Source organism: Ursus americanus, chromosome 3, assembly GCF_024610735.1.
Source record: "Ursus americanus isolate L20-20 chromosome 3, mUrsAme1.1.p, whole genome shotgun sequence".
In the NCBI taxonomy this organism is placed as follows: Eukaryota; Metazoa; Chordata; class Mammalia; order Carnivora; family Ursidae; genus Ursus; species Ursus americanus.
The window spans coordinates 94,302,367-94,326,844 of NC_142129.1; the positions used below are offsets into that span (position 1 = coordinate 94,302,367).

The 24,478-nt window shown below is 55.8% G+C and overlaps 1 protein-coding gene across 1 annotated transcript in view; it reads left to right on the forward strand.

Moving 5' to 3' along the window:
• Positions 1-24,478, forward strand: part of ADCY1 (adenylate cyclase 1) — a 117,249-nt gene that overhangs the window by 23,862 nt on the left and 68,909 nt on the right. Inside the window, exons 3-4 of the mRNA XM_045793578.2 lie at positions 12,657-12,775; positions 17,033-17,144. Coding sequence (XP_045649534.1) covers positions 12,657-12,775; positions 17,033-17,144 — 231 coding nt within the window. The remainder of the gene's footprint in view (positions 1-12,656; positions 12,776-17,032; positions 17,145-24,478) is intronic.

Here is a 24,478-nt window from a genome sequence, read left to right on the forward strand (position 1 = left end):
ACAGCACTTTAACTGTAACTTGAGGCAGCTGCTCCTTCTTCCCATGCGTGTGTGTGCACGTGTGCGTGCGCGTGTGCATGACTCTGTGTTCTCGGCACCGACATTTAGATTCTGTGTTTTAAAAAATGTTATTCCTCACGACCATCTCTATTCATGTAGACTGGACGTTTCCCTCGGTTGTGTTATGGGGAGAGCAAATATGATTTCGTTTCTCTCCCTGGGCCCGGGGAGAGAATAACACTGTGCTCCATTTTATAGGTTACCCCCGATGACACTCAGCTCTGGGGGACCCGCCAGTCCGTGGGTGGGGAGGCTGAGGCGGGCCCGGTGGTCGGGGCCCTGGTGCGTGGCCTGGGGGAGGTCTGACCCCCACTGTCTGTTTGGACTGTGCCTCCTGGCCGTGCAGTAACGCAGATGGCCACTGCGTTCCATGGGTTTGCGTGCTTCTCCGTGGATGTGCGTTTGCACCCCTCCCGGTCTGTGCTCTTGCTGTCCCCGTGGGTGCAAACAAGCTGCTCACTGTTGAGAGGCTGGTGCTTCTTCCGGAGGGATCCCCATGTCACTAGCTCTGTCTCTCTGGCCTTGCTTTCCTTTGTGTAAGGGAAACATATTTGCAAACATATCAGTTACTTCTCTTGGTGGTTTCATCTGGTGCTTTGGGAACAGGAGGGGGAGTGTGGACAGGTCACTTCCGTGCGTCTCTGGATGTCCCAAGACTGGATGAGTCAGGACCTTGACCTGCACGCCTTTCCTGTCGGAGCCTGTGGGTTGGTCCGTCACACGGCAGTGGCTCCCTGGGCAGCCCCATTGCCTGCACTTGGGGATCACTCCCAGCCTCTGGCTGGCCCGGCTGCTTTTCGCTCACGAAGCCCAGTCTCTGGGACAGTTCAGACGGGCTTGGCTGCCTCTTGGGGGCTCTCAAGTACCGGCACGCACCTGGCATCTCACACTGCCTGGGGACGGCCCGGCAGGCGCAGGGCAGCGGGAGGTGGCCGAGGCAGCTCTGGGTTATAGGTGAGGGACACCCGACCGTATGGCCTGGTCACGGTCGGTGTGTGTTTTCATGTTTGACTCAATTAACAAAGAATCCAATTTAATAGCAGCTTCTAGGGCCTTTTCTAGACCCTGAGCCCGTAAGAAGTCACCCTGGTGATGTGCGAAGGGATATTCGCAGATGCACCCTGATTCCAGGATGGCGTGCTGGGGCCGCACCCCAATTCTGAGAAAGGGTTTGGGGGATGTACCTCAGTTCTGGGAGGGGATCCTAGGGGACATGCTTTGGTTCTGGGAGGGGGTCCTGAGGGGATGCACCCTGATTCTGGGAGAGGGTCCTGGCGGATGCACCCTGATTCTGGGAGGGGGTCCTAGGGGACATGCTTTGGTACTGGGAGGGGGTCCTGAGGGCACGCACCCTGATTTTGGGACGGGGTCCTGGGGGACATGCTTTGGTTCTGGGAGGGGGTGCTGGCTGGGGTGTCCAGCTCTGGACTGACCACTGTGTGGTGGCAGGTGAACTCACTGGCTTCTGCAGGAGATGGCGGATGCTAGGGGGAGGGTGGTCTAGGAATGGGATCCTGGGTGATGTGAGCTGGGGGAGGAGCGTAAGCAGAGAAGCCGAGGCCAGCGTGCATGGTGTGTGGTGCGTGGTGGTCGTCAAGGGAGGTCTTTCATTTGTTGTGGCCTCAGCTGGGAGGACACGGGAGATGGGGGGGGGCGGGAGGAAGCTATGTGCACGTGGCCGTGCACGGGAGCTCTGACGGGTACTCGCAGGGAGAAGGGGTCAGGCCGAGGTAAGAACTTGGAGGCAGGGGCGGGGCTGTGAGTGCGCACCCAGCAGGGCTGAGGTGGGAGGCTTCCCGGAGCAGGAGACACAGTGCGTCAGCGCGCAAAGTGGTTGCTTTACCCTCCCCAGGGCGGTGCCTGCAGGATGGGCCTGGCTTGGATGATACCCCCAGCCAGCAGGCTTGCGGGAGGGGAGAGCAGGGCCCGCGCTGAGGTGCAAACCCCCAGCGTTAGAACCTGTCTGTCCCCGCAGTGGGTCAGGACACGGTGGTACGCACCGCTCTGCTCCAAAATCCAGGGCTGGCGGGCTCTTGTCTACTGTTTGTGGATCTGATGCCAGCACCTTCTTGGTCCATGTTGGTCACTTCTCCTTTGGTGTGGGGTGTAGGGTGTTCGGTGCCTGGGACGCCTCCAGGGAGGAGCTGCTAATCGCTCCCCTCCCTCCCTGTTGTTTAGAACTAACAGCCCTCTGTTTGTGGAGACAAATCTAGAAGAAAGTACAGCCGCTCTGGCTGCAGAACCTGAGAGTGTGTTCATCTCCTGTCCTGCTGGTGGAGCCACGGGGTCTGGAAGAGGGTGGGCAGGGGCTGTCTGCTGCACTGGACGTTACTCTACTTCTAGAAGCTTCTCCGCCGTACGATGGAAAAGCTCCCTGTGTTGTCAGTGTCCCCGAGGCTGACTCCTTTAGGAGGGACTTCGGTGTGGAGACCACCCCTCCCACCAAATCAGCATGGACACTTGCCGCTACACCCCTGTGCAAGGTTGTGGCTGAGCACAAGGTGGTGCGTGATCCAGAATGTTCTTCCTGTCCGAGTTCACACCCCGATTTTAGGCTTTTGCGTTGTAGTCCAACCCGTAAGGACTTTATTTTGTTTTACAAATCTGGAGCTGACTCAGAGAATTTGTGACTCAGGAGGGAAAATGAGGTGAGTAACAGAGTCACTGGTGGCAGGGTGGGCACAGCGGAGGCTGAAGCCCAGGACCCCCCAGACCAGCCACGTTCCCCCTTTCCAGCCCTGTGTGTCCCGAGCCACGCTAGGCTCTGCAGAGGATTTTTTGCTTACAGATCCCAGAGGTCAAATCCTCCTAAAGACCTGGGAGGGTCTTCTAACAGGAGTCTTTTACTTTGAGAACAAAAATGTCCAATGTTGGGTCTTTGAAATAGTAAAGCCTTAGAGCAACTGGTCAGGAAGAAAGAACAGCATAAAGAGGGGTCTTAGGGACGGGAAATGTGGCTGCAGACAGAGCTGGGCTAAAAATAGATACGAGGTTGGGGCACCTGGGTGGCGCAGTCGTTAAGCGTCTGCCTTCGGCTCAGGGCGTGATCCCAGCGTTCTGGGATCGAGCCCCACATTAGGCTTCTCCGCTAGGAGCCTGCTTCTTCCTCTCTCGCTCCCCCTGCTTGTGTTCTCTCTCTCGCTGGCTGTCTCTCTCTGTCAAAATAAATAAATAAAATCTTTAAAAAAATAAAAAAAATAAAAATAGATACGAGGGAAACACTCAGGATGTGTTGATACCAGAATATTTGAACACTTAGACAAGATACGCCAATTCCCGTAAAGTGTCTGCTCCCGAAACTGATTGGAGAAGAAAACGAAGGGTTTGGAAAGCCCGTGACCACTAACATGTCGACTTGGCACTAATGGTCATCTCCAGGTCGGGCGGTTCACCCATGAGCCTTGTGGGCGTCCAGGAAAGGTGCCGTTCCCGCCCCCGCCTGTCCCGGGGATGCACACGCAGGGTGACCCTACAGAGTCGCTGACATGCAGGTCACATGCACACGTGGGGAGCGGCCCCTACTCCCAGGCTGTGTTTGCAGGTGCGGTCACCCCGAGGCCCTTGGCCTCCTGGCACCAAGTGGTGAGCGGGTTTTGTCTGGACCCCTTGGTGTGTCAGTGTGCAGTCTGCGGGGCTCGGGAGGGGCTGGCACTTCCCCCTGTGTTGTCGTCTCCACGATTGCCCAGACTCCATGGAAGCAGAGCTGAGGCCACGGAGCTCAGCCCCACACCCCTGCAGTGCCCCTGGCTCAGGCCGGCACCAGACCTTCTGACTTGGGCCGTGGGGCAAGGCCAGCATGCACGCCCTCCATCCCACCTGCACGGAGCCTGCTCTGGAAAGCAGGGCCTGCCCAGCATTTCTTCGGCCATGCATGCAGGGCGCGGGTGGTGGCTGGTCCCGTGGGAACAGGGGGGCCATCCCTCCTTCCCGCCGGGTGGTTCATTTCTACCTGCACACAAGGCAGGGGCGTCCCGCTGGATTCTTAAAGCCCCTTGCATGGCCTTTTCTTGGAGCTGGTGAAGAGAGAGATGCTGCTTTCTCTTCGTATCAGGACACTAGTCCTGTCAGATTAGGGTCCCACCCTTTGGCTTCATTAAACCTTAATTATCTCCTGAAAGCCCCCCTGCAAATATAGTCACATTGGGGATTAGGACTTTAACCCAGGAACTTTGAGGGGACACACTTGGGTTTGTGGCACCTGCCAAGTTCACGCAGAAGCCAGGTGCATGGTTTGGGGGTACAGAGAGGCTGGCCGTACCTCCTGGCTGGGTCATGGTCGAGAGGCCTCACGGTGCCCAGGGCTGGAATGGCCCCCAGCCTCAGGACTCCCTATGTGGCCTCTTTCCTGGGTGCCACGTGAAGTAGAATGGTACAGTTGGAAGTGGAGAAGGAGGCCGGGGCTGTTGAAGGAGGGGTCGTCGGCTGTGCTCCCCCCCTTCCTTCCTGCTCTGAGTCGTGAGGCAGGAAGCCTGTGCAGGCTCCTGGACTGGGTTCTTGGCCTCGTGAGCCAGTCACTGACTGTCCCTGGGTCTCTCACTCGCCAGCTCAGGCGGCTCTGGGGTCACTGGCCTGATTATGGGACATGATGACAAAAGGGAGATTCTCCAGGTGGGTCTGACCTCATCACCTGGGGGGTTTGAAAGATGGGTGTTTCCTCTGGCTGGGGCTGAGGGGACTCCGAGGGACTCTGGGCAGGAGGAGCACTGGGAGACCTCAGGATGGAGGGGCCACGTCCAGGACTGCGGCGGCCTGGGGTGCCGAGAGCAGCCCTGGCCGACAGCCGGCAGGGAAACTCGCTCCTCCGACCGACAGACCAAGCTCATGGAGTCGGCTGCTGTAGCCCGAGCTCGCCCGGCTGCGCTGGCCGTGGCCCAGGTGCCTACCCGGGTCCAGCTGGGCTCTGTGCATGTGTGGACGTGCCCGGGGCCTGCCAAGCAGCAGAGACGGGCAGTTCATCTCTGTTCAAGTAGACCTTTCTGGGCCTGACGGGTGACGTCCTTCAGCCTCTGACTGCCTGTCACCCACGACCACTTTGCTCCCCGCGCGGCCCTTAGCATAGCAGCTTGGCTAGAAGTGCACTCTCGACACCTCTGTCCATGACGCCTTCCCTGCCCGCGGGGACACGGGGCTGGCTCACCCAGACAGTGTGAGAGAGCATTTCCCCCCAGCAGGCCAGTAGAGCTAAGGCACCCCGTGTTGTGAATTGAACTTGTGGGGGTCATAAGTTCTAGAGCTGAAGCAGTTATGGGATTCCCGTGTGGGGGGGTCATCCATGGCCCCGCACATCTGAACGCCTGGCCCATGGCAGGCGGTGGAGACGCTGGGATGGTGGGAGGCTGGTGCCAGCCCTCACTCGGCAAGACTTGATGTAAGTGTGCGTGGGACGCAACTCCAGCCAGTCCCCCAGGGGTGCGCCACAGGGAGGTTGGGGGGGGTCCATGGGACGTGTAGTGTGGAGAAGGGTCAGGGCATCATTTGGCTGGGCTCTGAAGGATGTGTAGGAGTTTGCCAGGTAGAGGCTGGGAAGTGGGGCGCAGTAGATGGCATTCAGGCAGCCAGATGGGGGTCACTGGTGTTGGTAGGTGGTAAGCTGCAGCTCTGTCTCCCTTTGGCCTGGAGGGGTCGGGATGAGTCTGGAACGGCTGCCCCACCGGCGGTGAAGACCACTCGGGGGTCTCAGCATGTTCCTGGCTTCCCACTGGGGTCTAACCCTGAGCTCTGAGGCCGTCACAGCTGGAGAGTGTGGGAATGGGATGAGAGGCCTCTGAAGGTCACCTTGTAGCTCGCAGGTGGCCTCCTCCCCTGCCACTCCCCACTGCCTAGCCAGGAAGCCTGTCTCATGAGACCCCGCCCTGAGATCAGCCTCGCGCCCTGAACTGAGGGGCCTCCGCTCCCAGGGCCCTGCTGTTCCTCAAACACCATTGCGGAATGACGTCCAGCCGTTTATAAAGCGTATCCTCAGTTTGTCATTGTAACAAGGGAAACGGGCGTGTTTGATCTTCCACTATGGGTTTTCAGCGTGGTCCGGCCAATTCCCGGATCCCTCCAGAAGAACTACAGTTATTTACTTTTTAATTAAAAAAAAAATAGGCCTTACAGATCTATAGTTTACATACCATCAAATTCAGTTGCCAGTTTGAAACAACTAAATGGTTTTCCCATATTTACAGTAATCATCATTATAATCTAATTGTAAGATGTTTTCATCAACCGGGAAGAAACTTGTGCCCTTTGGCAGTGACACCCCCCCCCCCCAGCCGCCCTCCCGGACCTGGACACTCCCCCTGGTCTGTGTCCGTCTCTGAGGACTTCCCTGTTCCCTGAGCTTGGTAGGAATGGGGTCGTGCGGTGTGTGTGGCCTCTGGCGTGTGGCTTGAGCATTGGGGTCTGGAGACATGTCCATGTTGCAGCCCGTAAGTCAGAGCTGCATGATGTCCAGGTCATCCCCGCTCTGTGGCTGTCACAGACAGTGCTCCGGAGAACGCTCCCGTGTGAGCGTGGGCTGGCAGGGGTTTTCATTTCTCTTGGGTGGATGGCCAGGAGTGGAATCGCAGGTCACGTGGGGACTGTTGAGCATTTCACACGTGGCTTTACCATTTTCCGTTCCCACCAGCAATGTATGAGGGTTTTCTCCACACCTGGATTCATTGTTTTCTCTTTTTTTTTTTTTTAAAGATTTTATTTATTTATTCGACAGAGATAGAGACAGCCAGCGAGAGAGGGAACACAAGCAGGCGGAGTGGGAGAGGAAGAAGCAGGCTCATAGCGGAAGAGCCTGATGTGGGGCTTGATCCCATAATGCAGGGATCACGCCCTGAGCTGAAGGCAGACGCTTAACCGCTGTGCCACCCAGTCGCCCCTCATCGTTTTCTCTTAATAGAGCCTTTTTAGTTTGCGCTGATTACAGACGCACGTGTGATCATGAGCAGCAAGAGAGAGACATCCCATGTCCCCTCACCTCGCTTCCCCAGCCGCAGGAGACTGAGCAGTTGTGGCCAAGACGCAGAACATGCTGGCGCCGCATGGACCCCCACACCCCCTCCCCACTTCCAGCCCGGAGCTGGCAACCACTGATCTGTCGTCCGTGTCTGTAAAGGTGTCCTCTCAGGAAAGTACTGTGTGTGGAGCCCGATGGCATGTAGACTTCCGGGCTTGGCATTTCCCACATTCCACTGGAGATCGATCCACATTCTGGCTGTGTCCGTGGCTCACCCCCTTTCCTTGCCAGTTGTGTTCCGTGCTGTGGATGGACCACTGTTGGACTGACTGCTCACCTGCTGGAGGACATCTCAGTGGTTTCCAGTTCGGGGTGATCGCGAACAGCGTTGCTGTGAACATTCCCGCAGTTTCGTGTGCGGACATGAGTCTTCGCTGCTCCGGGCTGAATGTCCGGGAGTACACAGTTGCTGGGTTGTGTGGTAGTTGCGTGTTTAGTTTACTGAGAAATCGTGAAGCTGCTTTCCAGAGTGTTTGGATCATTTTTCACTCCCAACCACAGAGTCTGAGGGATCCCGTTTCTCTGCACCCTCGCTAGCGGGTGGTGGTGTCACTGCTGTTGTAACACTTCTGATAGGTGTGTACTGGTGTATCACAGTGACTTGAATTTGCATTTCCCAAGGGGCTCTGACGTTGAACATCTTTTCATGTGGTTATTTGCCATCTCTGTGTCCTCTTTGGAGAAATGTCTGTTGAGATCTTTTGCCCATTTTCTAACTGAATCGATCTGTCTATCATCGATCTGTCTGTCTTTCTATCAATCTATCGTCTATTAATCATATCAATGAACCTATCATATCTATGTATCTGTCTGTCATATCTATCATATGTTTATTTATCATTATCATCATTGTGCTGGAGAGTTCTTTACACATTACAGGTACTAGTTCTTTGGCAGGTATGTGGTTTGCAAACATTTCTTCCCTGTCTGTAACTTGTCTTTTTATCCTCGTAACTAAGTTTTTTTGCAGAGCAAATGGTTCTGATTTTGATGAAGTTGGGTTCGTCAACTTGCCCTCTTATGGCTTGTGCTTTTGGTATCAAGTCTAAGAACTCTTTGGTCCCAGATCCCAAAGATTTCTCTTACGTGTTTTGTAAAACTTTCGAAGTTTTATATTTTACGTTGAAATATTTGATGTATTTTGAGTTAATATTTGCATCACGTGTGAAGTTTAGATCCAGGCTCATTTTTTTTTTTTTTTTGCCTGTGGCATTCCAGTTGCTCCAATGCCATCTGTTGGAAATGCTATACGTCCTCCATTGCCAGTTGTATTGAGATATCATTGACATATAACATCCTGTAAGTTTAAAGCGTGCCACGTAATGATTTGGTTTATGCATATGTTGTGAGGTGACCACCACAATAAGTTTAGCTAGCATGCTTCACCTCACAGAGTTATGCTTTTTTTTTTCCCCTCTTGATGGGAACATTTAAGACCTACTCTGAGCATTTTTTCTGTGACTTCCTCACTTGGCAGGGGAAGGGGCCGCCACCTTGACACTTCCGCGTGCAGTGGGAAGTCCAGGGTCCACACTGGGCCTCTGTGGGGCGCGTGGTGGTTCCTCCTTATTGCCACGCTGGAGAGGGGGTCTGGCTCCTGCCGGGACAGAGGAGCGGGAGAGCCCTTGGTCTCCCCTGACTCTGAGCAGGGTGTGTGTGCTACTGTGCAGAAAGGCCGGGCTGCTGGTGTCCTTGTGCGCTCGGTCCTCCTCACAGCGGGGGAGTGTGGACGTGTGCAGGAGTTTCGTTGGTTTGCCTGCAGCAGAGCCGTTGGTGTCTACAGTTTTCCTCTCATGAGGCTGCCCGTTTCCTGGCCCTTTGGCCAGAGAGAGCTGGGTTTGAGGGGAGCGCACTCTGGTGCCTGCTGGCGTTTCTGGATATTTCTGGGCCGCCTCGTCTCCAGCTCTCAGTCTGGGGGACGAGGCAAACGGAATGACTCTGGGCTGCTCCCCAGTCCCCACGTCTGCTTCTCTTTCCCTCTGTCTTTCGGAGTCTTCTCATGACTTTCACATGTAACACCCGGGACGAGCTGGAGGAGAAAGAGGAGGGCCAAGTGTCCTGGAAGCAGAGTCCTCACAACTGTTCCTTAAATACCGAACGTTTTTTAGGAATACTGTGTTTATTTGAAGTCACAGGTTGATCGTCAAGATAAATGTAGTCATGTTCATGGGACGCTGGGATACTTTGTAGGCTCCATCTTCATAAATCTTCCCTTTTGATTTCTGCCTTTGTATTTTATTTTGCCAGTTGGAAGGCGTCCGTGCTGTGCTCTCCTGACACAGTGTTCGCAGTGTGTACTGCAGCTTGGGGCGTTAGGCTGGGTTGGAGATTGGATGTGGAGTTCAGGTAAAATCGTTACGATGTCAGAGAACGATGCTGTCCCAGGTTTCGCTGTTTGTAATCGGGGATGGGTCCTTGATCTTGCCAGATGGCGTTTTGCTCCCAGTGGGAAAGTCGCATGCTTTTACTCTTGGTTACGTTGTCGGCTTTAGGCACCGTCGCTAATCTCACGGGTGGAGCGGATGCTGAGCCTTTGGTCAGAAGGACAGCCTGCCCTTAGGAATTTCACATGACAATGGCTTATGCATGCGAGAGCACTCTTTCCCTCATATTTGGGTTCCAGGGAGGCCCGTTATGGTTGACGTGGCAGAGCTGATCCATGCCACCCTGACAACCTAGTCTCCATCTGTTAACTGGTCTGCCATTGTTAGTGGCCCTCATCCTCATGAACCAAGGTGGTAGGTAGGGAGCCGGACATCATAACTATATCCCCAGCAACAGAGGGAGAAAAGAGAGAACAGGCTATCTTTAAGGAACATTCCAGAAGTCCTCATGTGGCCTTTCAAACCCTATATCATGGGCCTCTAGCTGTGAGGGGAGGCTGGACAATGAAGTGTTTATTTTAGGTCACTAAGCCCCAGATGAGAGCAAGGGGCTAGTCGTGCTAGAGGTGGAAAAGGGATCTGGGGACAGTGGCCAGCTCTGCCTCGGCCTCTCTCCCAGCGCCTGATGCCACTGCCCAGTGTTTCCAGCATGTTGCCCTCCTGTCCCCTCTGCCTTTTCAGGTCCTCCTTCCCTCCTGGTGCAGCCCTTGGTCTGCGGCTGACTCAGTTTCCCTATCCTAACTCCAGATCATGCAGGGCAGCTGAGGTGATGGAGAGACCAGGTCCCAGAGGTGTGCCAAAGCCGGGGTCCTCGGAGAGAGAGTGGTTCCAGGGTGATGGGGAGGAGGGTGTGATGGACATGGGAGGGGGAAAGCAGCCGCCCTTGTTTGATCTGATGTAGCATTTTTGTAGGTGCAGATGAGGGACTTAAGAGCCAACCCCTGAGCGGTGGGCCTCGGAATTGTGGCAGGCATGATGGGGAGTGGGGCCCTGCAGTGCAGTGACCCCTTCTCAGAGCACCTGCTCAGGAAGGTGTGGGCCTGTCTCCCGGTCTGATGTGACGGAATTCCAATAGGGCTGAACTGATGGTCCCAAAGAGGCAGAGCTGGGATGCAAGGCCGGCAGCCATCCTTTCCCCCAGGGACCCTCCGTGCGGGGCACTCAGGTGTAGGTACGGCCCCTGAGCCCCTAATTGTGGCTCGGCGGCCCAGGTGGCCCAGGGTGTGGGGTCCCATGACATTGGGTCTTCCCCAGGAGAGAGCGTGAAGCTGCCCTGTGTGCTCTTCGGGCCCTTTGTGGGCGGCCTTCTGTAGTGTCCGGCTGCATCTGTGTCCCCACCTTGTGCCTTTTCCAGAAGTTTCCAGGTGTTGGAGTTGCTGATGCTGCTCTTGGCCTGTCCATGGGGTGGCCTGAGTGAGCCCCGCCCGGGTTCCCTCCACCTCCGGCACTGCCAGCCACTTGCAGACTGTGTCTCAGTCTCGCCCCAAAGGACCCCCAGCTAAGGAGGGGGTGGGCGTCCACCAGGCAGGCCCCCGTCACCCACCAGCTCCCACACCCTGTGCAGTGGCTTTTTAGCCCCTGGGGCTGTCCTCACATGCTCAGCCTGGACACTTCTGCATCTGGAGCCTGTGTGCTCGGCCAGGACTCGGGGGCATCTCCCCCCAGGTGACCCAATGTCAAGAGTGGCCAGAGGCCATTGCACTATTGTGATGTCCCTCCTCTGCCTCGGAGTCTGTCCCTTTGGCAGCTGTGTGCGTGGGGCACAGGGTGGAGCAGCCTTGCTCGGGACACACAGCTCTGGGCACAGGCTCCAGGACCAAGCCCTGGGCCGGCCTGACCCACACTTGGCTCCTCCCAGCATCCTGCGGTGCTGGGCCTGGCCTTCCCCCTCGGCAGCCTATGTGGAGATACACTCCCTAGGGAAGCTTCCCAAGTGTGTGGGATACATTGTCCCAGGCACAGGAAGGGCTCTGTGGAATCTGGCAAGAGGGCTGGAGCCTGCACACCCCGCCCCAGGCCTCCATGGCCTCCATGGCCATCATGGCCATTTCCCAGAGGCCTGCTGGGCTCTGTGTGACCACTGTCACTGCTGTTGCTCTGATCGTCCCCCTGAGGTCGTTACATGGGATTATGGCTGCTCCAGGCAGGGACGTGGCCTCACAGAATGGATCTGTGGTCCAGGAGAGTCACTGGCTGCCTGCTCTGGGCTGGGGGATGCCAGGTGCTCGAGGGCTTTGCTAGAGTTCCTCTGGTGATGGGACAGGCTGTAGCTGAGGGGTCGGGGGGCCCAGAGCAGAGCCTGGGGCTGGAGGGATGGAATGAGGGAGGGGCTTCTCTTGCCCTGTCTCTCATGTGTTTGCACTTGTAAGCAGGTTGTCCTTCCTAATTCTACATGGGATTTCAACCCCGATCTCTTGTTTGCTTTCCGAAGCAGGGTGGGAAGGGGATTGAGAGAGACCGAGGGATGGGCCTCTGATGCAGGTGTGACTGGTTGGTCAAGGGCCAGTGGGGTTGAGGTCAGGCAAGGATCCCTGGGAGGAAGAGAGGCAGAATCTGGATGAGGAAACTGAGTCCTTGGAAGAGGGATGGAATCTCTAGGGCAGCAGGGCTCCTCTGGAAAAGCCTAGGTGTTTATTCCATTCTCGGGGCGGCGGGGGTGGGGAAGAAAACATCTGACCCCCCTAGAGAAGGAAGAAATCAGAAGACAAGACCAGGGGGAAATGCAGTGTTGTCTGTTTATCTCCATGAGATCAGGGAACCCCTGCTGGTCCTGGGGAATGGGCTTTTACAGCCTATCTTGGGGTCCCTCTCAGGCCCATGTTGGGCAGTGGGCTGGGGAGGGAGGCCGGGCCATCCTGGTCGGAGGCAGTGGTGTTTCCTGCCTGTGACCCCTGCTCGCTGTAGCTGGGGCACACGGGTGGGTGGGCAATGGGGGAGGGTCGCCACGGTGGCCTGCGTATTCCGGAGGTGATGCTGGCCCCTACCCAGTGCTCTGGGAGCGAGTCACCTGTGTAATGACAGGCCAGGCCTGGGCCCAACGTGCTGGGGCTTGGGGGCCAGGCAGGATCTGCTGGACCAGACCGCATGCTGGCGCCTGTGTGGAGGGTCTGCAGCCCCTCATGCGGGGCAGCTCGTCAGCACCAGCCCCGGTGGAGTGATTGAGGTCTTGCGGGGAAGCCCCTGCGGTTTCACACGGGCCTGTCTCTCCTGTCCAGGAGCGGCTGCTTATGAGCCTTCTGCCCCGGAATGTTGCCATGGAGATGAAGGAGGACTTCCTGAAGCCCCCTGAGAGGATTTTCCACAAGATTTACATCCAGCGGCATGACAACGTGAGGTAGGGCTGGCGCTGGCCTGGCACTGGTGGGCCTTGGGCTCAAGTGAAGGTGATGGAGGAGATGCAGGTGGAGGTGGTGGAGGTGATCGCAGGGGTGGAGGGTGATGGTGCGAGTGTGGAGGGAAGTGGAGGTGGTGGATATGGGGGCTGATGGACGTGGTAGAGAAGGCGATGGCGATGGGAAGCGAAGGTGGGGGTGGAGGTGATGGTAGAGGTGGGAGGCCATGGGCAGATGGGGGTGGAGGACCCCCCTTTGAGGGGAGGAGGGGTCAGATGTGGGTCGGGAGGCCCAGGTGAGCACCTGCCGGCCAGGAAGCCGGTCCCATGGAGGGTGGGGCTGGAGAATTCTTGGGCGATGGGTGTCACAGCTGCTCTGTCCCACTATTCCTCACCTCCCATTTCCTGCGTGGGCTAGAGAGGGTTGGCACTCTGTCCCTGAGCTGGTTTGGGCGGCGGAATTTGGGCTGACTTGGCCCATATCAGGGTAACAGCTGAGCGTTCTTCTACTTGGTGCCAGGGCCTGGGGTAGGCGTCCTCTTCCTCACTCTGTTCCTCTCATGGCAGCCCCAGGAGGGAGGGATTGTTCCCGATTTACAGGTGAGGAAACAGCCCTCGGGTGAATCAGCTTGCCCCAGACACACTGTGAGGTCTGTGTGCTTGTTTTTAAAGATCCAGTTAAAAATAATTTTATTCCGTTCAATCGTGCATTCCCTTTAAAACTAGCTGAATGTTGCACTTTACATAAGTGTCACTCAGGCAGGCCGTGGTGGTTGCCCCTGGGCCCCTGCAGACACCACAGGATTAAAACCTCCCTCTGTCTGTGTTGAGTGCTGTGGACTGAGTCCCCACGAGCTGGTGCTTGTCCATCTGGAATGAGCTAAGTAAGCTGCCGGCCCCTCCCCATCAGGGTCCGAGCCATCCCTGTGTGTGAGCCGGCGTGGCCAGCTGCTTCCTGGTGAGCACGCTCACTCCCACTGCTGTGCCTCTCAGAAAGGACCAGTGTTGTCCTCTGGAGGATGCTGAGCCCAGTGGGGTTAAGGTCCCAGTATGTGGAGCCAGCGTTTCAGCCCCAACAGCCCAGGCACTGTCACCTCCACTTGCAGGTGAGGAAACTGAGGTTGAAAGCGAAGCCAGTGAGTGGTGGGGCTGGGGCCGGGCCTGGGACGGGCTGCTGCTGACATCCACCTAGACTTCCCATTCACCCACTGTCTCTCCTTCGTGGGTAAGGACATGGCACAGTGACCAGCCCCCTGCTGAGACCAGACCACCAGAACAATCCAGGGAGTGCCTGGGGGGAGGGGTGTAGAGCATCTGCACGCAGCAGAGAAGGCATCAGATGTCAAGGATCTCCTGGGGCGGCAGGTGGAGGTGAGCCTGGTGCACGGGTGCCCATGTGCCTTTCTCTCCCTCTTTTCTGGCCTGGGACAACAGACACACATGTGGAAAGTCACCATTTCCCTGTGAGGCTGAAAAATCTCCACCCACATTCCCTGGTGGATGCCTCATTCCCAGCAGGTGCAGGTGTGACAGCTCTGAGATAGGAGAGGAAGCCAGGGTGAGAGATGGCTTCCTACAGTCCAGATGAGAACATCTTTGCCCGCCTCACCCTCCTTGTTAGAGTCACTCACTGGTTCCCCATCACTCCAGGATTCAAGTCCTGAGTCAGTACACTGTTCACAACTAATAGGCTGATGCCACCGGGAACAGAGGAGTAAGGATATGGGAAAATCCTCTCCTCCATAGAAGCAATGACAATACTGACAAAAACTATCAGAGTCAACATTGTCAGAATGCTGGAAATGAACCAAAGCCTTGCAAGAATCCAGGAATATTTATTTAAGAAAAACAGCTAAGTCTTGGTAAAAACAGTGAGCTTTGTAGAGTTCTGACTTACCCTGTTCCACTGTTTTTAGCTCCACAATAGCTTTGAAAACCAGCAGCTGCAATCACAGTGAAAACCTGTCCACTGACAGCCACCTGAGGGGACAGAATGGGGTTGGGGCTTTGAAAGATTCTCAGAGAACTATGTCATTATTTGACTGGCTGGGAATTCCCTGGAAAGCCTTGCTCATGGCTTGTCTTTATTTGACCTGACTCAACACTCAGTGTGAACAGCTTTTGCCCTGGGACATTTGTTAAAAACAATCAGCGACAATTGTTTAACATCAGAGCTGTCAGAGGCAGTGATAACAGCTGAGGCAAGCAGCAGGGCACGAAAAACTTAAAACTGGGAAACGAGATGTCTGTCAGGTGCTTTGAAAGGCTCTGGGAATGTTTCTGCGAATCAGAAGACCATGCACAAGGGTAGGGCTGTGTGCACGCTCAGGAAAGACCACGAGGACCCCCAGGCCGTCCTTGAGATCTTGAGGCTGACCTTGAGGCTGTGTGCAAGCAGGAAGAGCAGACTAAGACAGAGTTGGAAGCTGCCAGGCTGAGTGCGCATCATCAAAGACTGAGAGACCTACTGGCTCCAGGCATGTGAGGTTTCTGTCCAGTCGTTAGCTGACCGCTAGGCTAACCAACCAGAGATTGTAATGGCCCCACATGAGGAAGAAAACAGACTTGACAGAATTTGTCAGAAAAGTCACTGAACTAATAACAACATAACGACAGCAACAAAAACAACCCCAATCCTGAGGTGGGGGGGTGGTTCTGATTTTCAGAGTTGCCACATTATATTATCCAGTTTTCCGTAAAAATATATGCAACATGCAAGAAGACACAAACGTATGGCTCACAAAGGAACGAAAAAAGCAGCCAATAGAAGGTGTCTCAGAGGAAGCCCTCACATCAGAATTCTAGACAAAACTAAATCACCTACTTTTTCAAAGATTTTATTTATTTATTTGAGAGAGAGCATGCGTGGGAGAGGGGCAGAAGGAGAGGGAGAAGCAGACTCCCCGCTCAGCAGGGAGCCCAATGCGGTACTTAATCCCAGGACCCCGGGATCATGACTTGAGCCGAAGGCAGATGCTTAACTGATTGAACCACCCAGGTGCCCTTAAATCGCCTATTTTACATATGTTCAAAGAACAAACTGTGTCTAAATAAAAGAGAACATGAGAAAGACTTCCAGAAATTACAACTTTAAAAAACACAATATTTAAAGCAAAAAGATCACTGTGGGGGCTCCACATGGAGCAGATTTGAGCAGGTTGAAGAAAGAATTGCTGAATCTGAAGGCAGACAATTGAGATCATGGAACCTGATGAATGGAATGAAAAAAGGGTGACGGAGAGAGAACAGAGGCCCAGAGACTCCAGGGACACCGGCCTGCCCAACAACACGCCCATAGTGAGTCCCAGAGGAGAGGAAAGGGGCAGAAAGAATATTTGAAAAAAAAATATGCCTCCAAATGTCTCAAATTTGATGAAAAATGCTCACTTACACATTGAAGAAGCTCCGTTAGGACACACACACAAAGAGAGCCACTAAGATCCAGCGACCAGGAGAGAAGTGGGAGAGAAGTGACGTGTCACTGCCAACAAGACCAATGTATGATTTTTCACGGGGAGTGGTGGAGGCGGGGACTGGGGGTGGCACGTTCAAGGGCTGAGCTAGACTGTCAGGAATTCTGTATCCAGCAGAAATCACAGTGATGGCACTGCTGTGCTGCATGTGGCTTCAGGGCGGTAAAGTGTCCAGGAAGGAGGCTGTGTGTGGGGGGGTGGGCACTGTTGTTTAGACCCGCCCAGCGCTGTAGTAAACGGATGCCCACACACCAGGCTTCCATCCCACCAGGTGGGGCCCTGTCCCAGTGCAGACGCAGCGGGCCCCTCCGTGAAGCGCTGGGATCCACAGTGGGGCTCCGCCAACACTGGGGCTCCGTTGTCTCATCAGCCGGCAGGAGGAGAAAGGGGCGAGGAGGCCCACTCACTTCCTATAGGCCCATCCCTTGTGCTCGCTGGCCACTGGTCACAGGTCATCTTGGGTTGGGGGCAGGTCTGGTGGCCGTGGCGCTGTGCCCCACCTGTGTCCTGGGATGTCAGCAGGAGCTCTGCCTGGCCCTAGTGTGTCCGACCCCCCCCCCCCATTGTGGCTGTGAGGGCGTCCCCCACTTCCCCCAGCCCCCGGTGCTGCCGCCTGTCAAATGGGAACACGGACCCTTCCCTTCCAGCCCGCCCTGAGGAATAAACAGGTTTATTTTGGGGTGCTGGTAAAGGCAGCCTTCCGCACAGCTCTGGGGGCCGTGGGCTGCCCGGGAGGCTGGGCCCCGCGAGCCTGTGGAGGAGGCAGCCCGGTGCCTTTTTCTTGCAGCATCCTCTTTGCGGACATCGTGGGCTTCACGGGCCTGGCGTCACAGTGCACGGCGCAGGAGCTGGTGAAGCTGCTCAACGAGCTCTTCGGCAAGTTTGATGAACTGGCCACGGTAAGCGCCGCCCGCGTCGTGCACGGGTCACCGGAGCCGCCTCTGGGGCAACGGCGTGCCAGGTGTGACCTCCCAGACGGCCCTGCGCTTTCGCGCCGCCCAGCTGTCAATCACCCACAGCTCCCGCCTCACCACCCGCGATTCCTTTGCACAAAGAAAAGCGCTCGCCCTAGCGCAGCCGCAGCACCTGAGCCGGTTCCAGGCTGGAGGGTGCTGGCTGGGTCGTGAAGCCCTGTGCGCGCTGCTCTGCCTTGCAGGTTCTTTCTGGGGTCAGTTGGTGACGTTTGACGATGCCAGGCCCCCTTGCCTGTGGCAGCAGAGCGCTGGTGTTTTAAAACCTTCCTGGGACAGGTTCAGCCTTGCAGAGATCAAGCCCAGGCCTCGCTAACACCTGGGCTTTCGGTGTGCAGGCACCTGACTGCCTTTGTCTTTGGACCTTGACACCAGCCTTCCCTGCCCTTCGAGGACTTGGGGGGACACAGGGACGTGGAGCCACACCCACCTGCCTGGCCAGCCTCCCTCAAGGTGGACCCAGAGGGGTCCTGAGCAGGTGGTCGTGGGGGGAGGGAGGGGTTAACTCTGCGCAGAGTCAGAACTTTTCTCAGGGAAGGTCACAGTTAAAGGACTTGGTAGAAAGAGTAGACAATTGTCCCCTTGATGAGGGAGGGGGAGGAGAGGTCCCCTGCCAGCGTGGCTCATACAGCAGAGTCATGAGGATGTCCCTGTGTGCAGGGCTGGGTGAGTGCCACAACGGCTGCAGACGCGGGCTGGCCCCTGCGCAGGACGCAGAATGCCAGGCCCCGGCATTTGCCCTTGACTTGCAGGCGGAGTGGGTCGTGGTCACACTGGCTGCAGTTTTGGGGCTGAGCGCAGGCAGGAGAACACTTGGCCTCAGGGGCAGGCGGCGTGAGGGACCTGGATGCTGCCCCCCCCCCCCCCAGTTTCCTTGAGGGGAAGCAGGGATCCTGAAACATCCAGTTGTAAGGTCCCACTTGCTCTGAATGGGTCGGCGCTAGAAACCTTTCTCCTGTGGCATCCTGTCGTTCTGCGGGACCCCATCTGGGGGGGGGCTGCCTCATCTGGGGAAGGCTGGGGAAGGCTGCCTCAACTTTCCCGAGGATGAAAGTAGGAAGCAGTTCTCCACCTCGGGCCGGCGTGGCTTCTGGCCGTGATGTTTCGCTGGGCGCAGAGCTGCCTGTCTGTGGCACCCTGGCAGCCTGTGCTGGGGGGGGGGGCAGTCTCTGGGCTCCTGTCCTGGGGAGCTGCTGTGGCTCCACCCACATGAGAGGCCTCCAGGGCCTCCTTCCTGCCCTACACCTGTGTTTTTGGGGAAGTATCACGGAGGAGTGAGGAGTGTGAGCGTGTCTGTCCTGTGTGGCGTGTGGGGCTCGCTGTCACGGTGGGGTCTCCAGCACCTCCTATATGCAGGTCAGAACGTGTGTTTTGTTCGGGGCCAGGGTGCCTGGTGGCCCGGGGCTCTCTTGGTGCTGCTTCGAGCTTTCCTGGGCCTGTGGCTTCCTCCTGCCCCTCCTGAGGAAGCTTCTGGATGAGGGTTCCGCTGTCCACCAGGACCGTCAGAGCACATGCTGCTGATGGAAAGGTGTGCCCTCCCCCCACTGTCCGAATCTGTCTTTCCAGTGACCAGAGGTCAGCATCCTGGTTCTGGTGGGGACAGGTTCGCTCAGTGACTTGGTGGTAAGCAGTGCCACCAGCCTGGTTGCCCCCCGCCCCCCCGTTGTACCTGGGAGACTGTCCCTGCCCCCACTCCGGGTCTCTGACAACGGCACCTGTCCCCCGCCCCCCCCAGGACAATGGGAGTCTTTATAGATTCTGATCTTGTCCTTCCTTAGACAGCTGATTTGTAAATGTCTTCTCCCTGGCTTTGTTCTGTTTACTTATTTTCTTAGTGCACGACCCTGTGTGCAGCCCACTTATCAGTGTCCTCTTGTATGGGCTGTGGCATCCCCAGAGTGAGGGAGGGGTCTGCTGGGCCTCCTGCTTCTGCTTGGGGGAGGGGGCACGGATGCCCGACGCTGGAGAGATGGGCCTCCCCTGACCAGAGTGGAGGGCGGAGAGGCTGTCCCAGGGGAAGCACGGTCTGGGTCTTGTTCTCAGGATGAGATGTCACCCGGGGGCTCGCTGTCCTGTCCCCTCCCTTCCTTCATCAGCTCAGGATACAGCTCCAGTCCTCGCCTGTCACTTTCTTCCTCTTTGGAGCAGCTGCTGGTGTGGCTCCCATGAGTGCCACCTGCAGCTCTGAGCCCGTGGCCTCACCCCGACCCAGGAGGGGCCTCTTGGGCTTATGCCCCAGCTGTGACATCACTGTCCCTTTGCATGGGCACCCCACTCGGGGAACACATGGCGGGCATCCACTGGTCCTCTTCTGGGGATGGCACGTGTTCCACGCGTCTCCTCAGGTCATCAGACTTAGGGTGCCTGGGTGGCTCAGTCGGTTGAGCACCTGCCTTCAGCTCAGGTCATGATCCCAGGGTCCTGGGATTGAGCCCTGCATCGGGCTCCCTTCTCAGCGGGGAGTCTGCTTCTCCCTCTGCCTGCTGCTTCCCCTGCTCTTGTCCTCTGTCTCTGTCTCTCACTCTCGCTCTCTCTGTGCCTCTGATAAACAAATAAAATCTTTGAAAATATCATCAGACTTGCCTTATTTTTTTATTAAATGTATTCCTAGGTATTTTATTCTCTTTGATGCAGTTGTAAATACGATTGTTCTCTGTTTCTCTGAGCATTCATGTTCATGCACAGAAATACAACAGATTTCTGTATGTTAATGTTGCATCCTGAAACTTTACTGAATTCATTTCTTGGTTCTGACAGATTCTTGGTGGCATCGTCAGGGTTTTCTGCAGACAATAAGTCATTTGCAGATAGAGACAGTTTGATTTCCTTCTCGTGCCTGGCTGCTGAGGCTGGAACTTACACTGTTGAATAGAAGTGGCAGGAGTGGGCCCCCTTGTCTAGTTCCTGATGTTGCAGGAAAAGCTCTCCTGTTCTCACTGTTGGGGACGATGTGTGCTGTGGGCTTGGCGTACGTGCTTTCACTGTGTTGAGAAATGTTCCCTCTGTACCCACTGTGTTGAGAGTTTTTATCATGAAAGGACATTGAATTTTGTCCAATGCTTTTTCTGCATCTGTTGAGATGACCGTATGATTTTTATCCTTTCTCTTGTTAATGTTGATACTACACAGATCAATTTGTGGATATTGAACCATCCTTGCATCCCTGGAAAACATCCCACTTGATCATGGTGTATAATGTACTGATGAAAGCCTCTGTTTGCTCCTGTTTTGTTTTGTTAGGGATTTCTGCGTCCAGGATATTGGCGGGTAGTTGTCTTTTCTGGTAGTATCCTCTGGCTTTGGTTTCAGGGTAATGCTGGCCCCATAGAGTGAATTTAGAAGCTTTCTTAGAGTTTGAGAAGGGTTGGTGTTCTTCCTTTCGTGTTTGGTGGAGTTCACCAGTGAAACCATCTGGTCTTGGGCTTTTCTGTGTTGAGACATCTTGATCACCGATTCAGTCTCCTTGCTAGAAATAAGTCTGTTCAGATTTTCTGTTTCTTTGTGATTCAGTCTTGGTAGGTTGAGTGTTTGTAGGGGTTGATCCATTTCTTCTAGGTTGTCCGGTTTGCTGGTGTATGAGAGATGTCCCTGTTCAGTCACGACTTGGCTCTTTCACCAGGACACGCACTTGTGTTTGGGACTCTGGCTTTGATATTTTAATTGAGAGATGTGTACACATTCGAGATAGCAGGTGCAGCACACACGGAGCCGCGTGGCGGGTGGGCTGCCGTGGGACGTGGTGGAGGCATGTACATGCATGTGCGTATGGATATCTGTGGGTGCATTGTGTACATGCAGGAGAGCGTGCGTATGTGTGTACACACGTTAAGTGTCTGCCTTGGGCTCAGGTCATGATCTCGGGGTTCTGGGATCGAGCCCCGCATTGGGCTTCCTGCACAGCGGGGTGTCTGCTTCTCCCTCTGCCTCTGCCTCTCCCCCTGCTTGTGTGTGTGCTCTCTCTCTCGCTCTCTGTCTGTCTCTCTAATAAATAAAATCTTAAAAAGAAATGGCCCTCTTTACCTGGAATTCTACTTTTGTCCTGTGTTAGTGCGTCTGTTCCAGCTTTCCTTCGGTTATTGTCAGGAAGCATGTCTTTTTCCATCCTTTCTTTTTTTTTTTTTCCCCAGCCAGTTTGTGTCTTTTTATTTAAAGGGCTGGGTTTGCCTTTTTTGCGTCGAATCTGATAGTCCACGTTCGCCCGGCTGTGCTGTCGGCCCACTGTGGTTCATCCCATCTGTCCCTTGTCGCTGTTTTACTTTTTCTGCCGGTTTGTAGGTTTACAGAGTATGTTCTGTGACTCGGCCCTCGCGCCTGTGTTGGCTGATGGGTTAGCACTGTTGGCTCTATAACTGTGGTGGCTGCCCTGGGGTCTGCAGCACATTCCTTGGCTCCGTCTGAGAAGCTCACGGGACGCACCTCCCTTCTCGGCCTTTGCGAAATCGTGCATGTTTTACTTTTTGTCATAAATCCCGTTCTGTGTTGTTACCATTTTCGTTTGCACAAACACGCCGTTCCCCTTGGAAGAGAGAAGGCACAAGCACAGTGTTGTGGGTATTTACTCCGCTGCTCTCGGACCGCGTGGGATTCACCAGGGCGTCTCCACGTGGTTTCTCTGCTGAAAGAAGGACGGGCCGGCTGGTGATGAATCCTCTCAGTCTTCGTTTTGCCCTAATTTCTGGAGTTTCTTTTCACTGGTTATGGAATTGTGGGCCAACAGGTGTTTGCTCTGCCGTACTGTTTCCAAGGACGGCACTCTGGTTGTCCATACGAAACATGGTGTGTTTTTTCTCCAGCTGCTTTCCAGATTCTCTCGTCACCGCTGGTTTTAAGCTATTTGATGTTGACGTGCCTCCGTGTGGTTTTCTTCACGGTGTTTGGGCGTCTCGTTAGGTTTATGGTTTCGTCCTTTGGGGGAGAAAGCCCTCAAATACTCCTTATGCATCTCCCCCTTCCTTTGGGACCTCGGTTCACCCGTGTCGGGATCTTGACATCCCACAGCTCACTGATGATCCTTTTTTATTTTGGGCTCTTTTTCCTTTTCTTTCATTCTGGATGGTTTCTGCTGTGGAGCTGCCCAGGCGACTGGCCTTGTCTCCTGCGAGTTGTGACCTGCTGTCCGCCCATCGGTCTGGCACAGTGTCCGTCTCAGAGGCTATGTTTCCATCTCTGGAAGTTCAGTGTAGATCCCCCTGCCCCGTCAAGGTCGCTGCCAGACAGCTGAGAATTAGGCCTCTCTGTTCTTTTGTGTGTCGATGGTGTTGAGTATTTTTAAAATGTGCTCCAGTCTGCTCCAGCCCTGCTTTGCGGAGACACGGCATGTGTCCCAGCGTCCGGTGTACAGGATGCAGCGAGCCCCACAGGTGGGCTTGCAAATCACACACGCCGTGATCCAAACACATCCGTCCTCACGAAGGTCCCTGCCGGACAGTCAGACCCAGAGCGTGAGCATGTCTGCCCTGCTCTCCACAGTCACTGGCCGTTTATTTACCCCTTGTCCTCGGCTGGCCACAGATGTGCACAATATTTTTGACCTTTTCTCCATTTCCTGGAGCCATTTTAGGCTTACATTTGCTCTGACGACAGGGTCCTTCTCTGGATGTCAGTGTTCTTATCGGGTTGGTTATCTGTGTTACTCTGGGTGTTCCCATGGAAACCCGTCCGAGAGCCAGAGATCGCTGGGGTGTGTGTTCGCAACCATCCTTCCTGTGCCCCATCCTTCCCCCTCCTTGAGCTTCCCCTGGGCTTGATTGAGGGGCCAGGACTCGCTGGGGAGCCGCGAGGACTCACTGGCACCCTTGCGTCTCGTGCCTTGGTTTCCTGGCCCGTGAAATGTGAGGAGACCTGATGGCACGCTGTCCCTCCCTGCTCCAATGCCCTTGTCCCGGGAGCCACTCCGAGCTGTCAGTGCTGCGTGCCCGGAGCGTGCTCATCCACCAGCTGCGTCCCACTGTGGAGTCTTGCTGTTTCTGCAGATGTGCTGTGCCCGCGGTGGACCGACGGGGAAGCGAGGGGCTCTGCCTGGAAAGTTCAGGGCAGCGGGGAGGCCGGAGCTGGGCTGAGTGTGGTCAGGACTGGGACCAGCTGGGAGGAGAAGGCAGCGCATGTGTGGTCCACGCTCAGCTGGAGAGGCAGACCCCAGGGCAGACGTGATGTGGTCGGAGTGTGTGCAGGATGGTCCGCGGGGCGGAAGCCCTGCTTCCAGAACGTGTGTGCGCACATAGGTGCCTGCGGTCGGGGGAGGGCTGGAGGGAGGGTCCCAGAAGGACTGTGGTTCTCGCTGAGTCGTGTGTCTCGAATATTAATTTTCAGAGCTTCCTGCATTCATCCAGGATGAGCCTGGATTTCTTTAATTATTCCTTAACGAGCAGGAAATAAACATTGTTTCCTGAAAAACCAGTAGGTGTTTGGAATTCTGAGGAACCTGTCATTTCTGTGAGGCCGCCTGTAGACACTTGCCCCCACCCTGCCTGCCAGCGGCCGCCCCAGTTCTGCGCGGGCCCTGGGAGGTGGGAGGCGGCAGCGGAAAGCGGGGCCGTCGTGCTCCAGGCGCGGTTTCCTTGGGTGGAGACTGTGTTTGCTGCTGGAGGGCTGGCTCCACACCTGCGGGCCACACGGGGTTGCCGTGGCCCAGGGGCCACCCAGGACGGTGAGAGTATGTCCCTTGTGTGCCGCTAAGGGTGTGCTTCCAAGCAGATGGCTCGAACCGCATTGGCGTGTCCTTTCTGGGACAAGGTTCTTTGCTGATCCTGGAGTGTGACCATCACTGCCCGGACCATGGGCGCTGGAAGGGGGCTTGGGGACCTTCTCCCCAGGTCCTCCCCACTCCGCCTGCTTCTGTACGCAGAGATGGAGCCTGTGGTTGCGACCTCACACGGGGTCCTTCAGGGAGGGGACGTCCACTCTGCGTCCGGGGGAGCTCAGAGCTGCGTGTGGCTTGGGAAGGTGTGGGGTGAGTGCATGGCTCCTGGACACGTGCTCGGGGAACGTGCAGGGAGAGGCATGGCGGCCTCACCTGCCGTGCGGAGGAAGAACACGGTCCCCCTGTGACTCACTGCAGCGTGTCTACTGTGTGCAGATCCGGCCTAGGTGACGAGTGCAGCCTGAACAAGTCAGACCAGCCTTGCCCTCAGGGGGCTCGAGAACTTGTTTATGGAAATTTCACTTGTGCATGGAGGCAGAGGACACGACAGCCCCCGCAGGACACCTGTCTCCTTTCTTGACAGTGGCTGATGTCTGGCCAGTCTTGCTTGGTCACGCCTCTC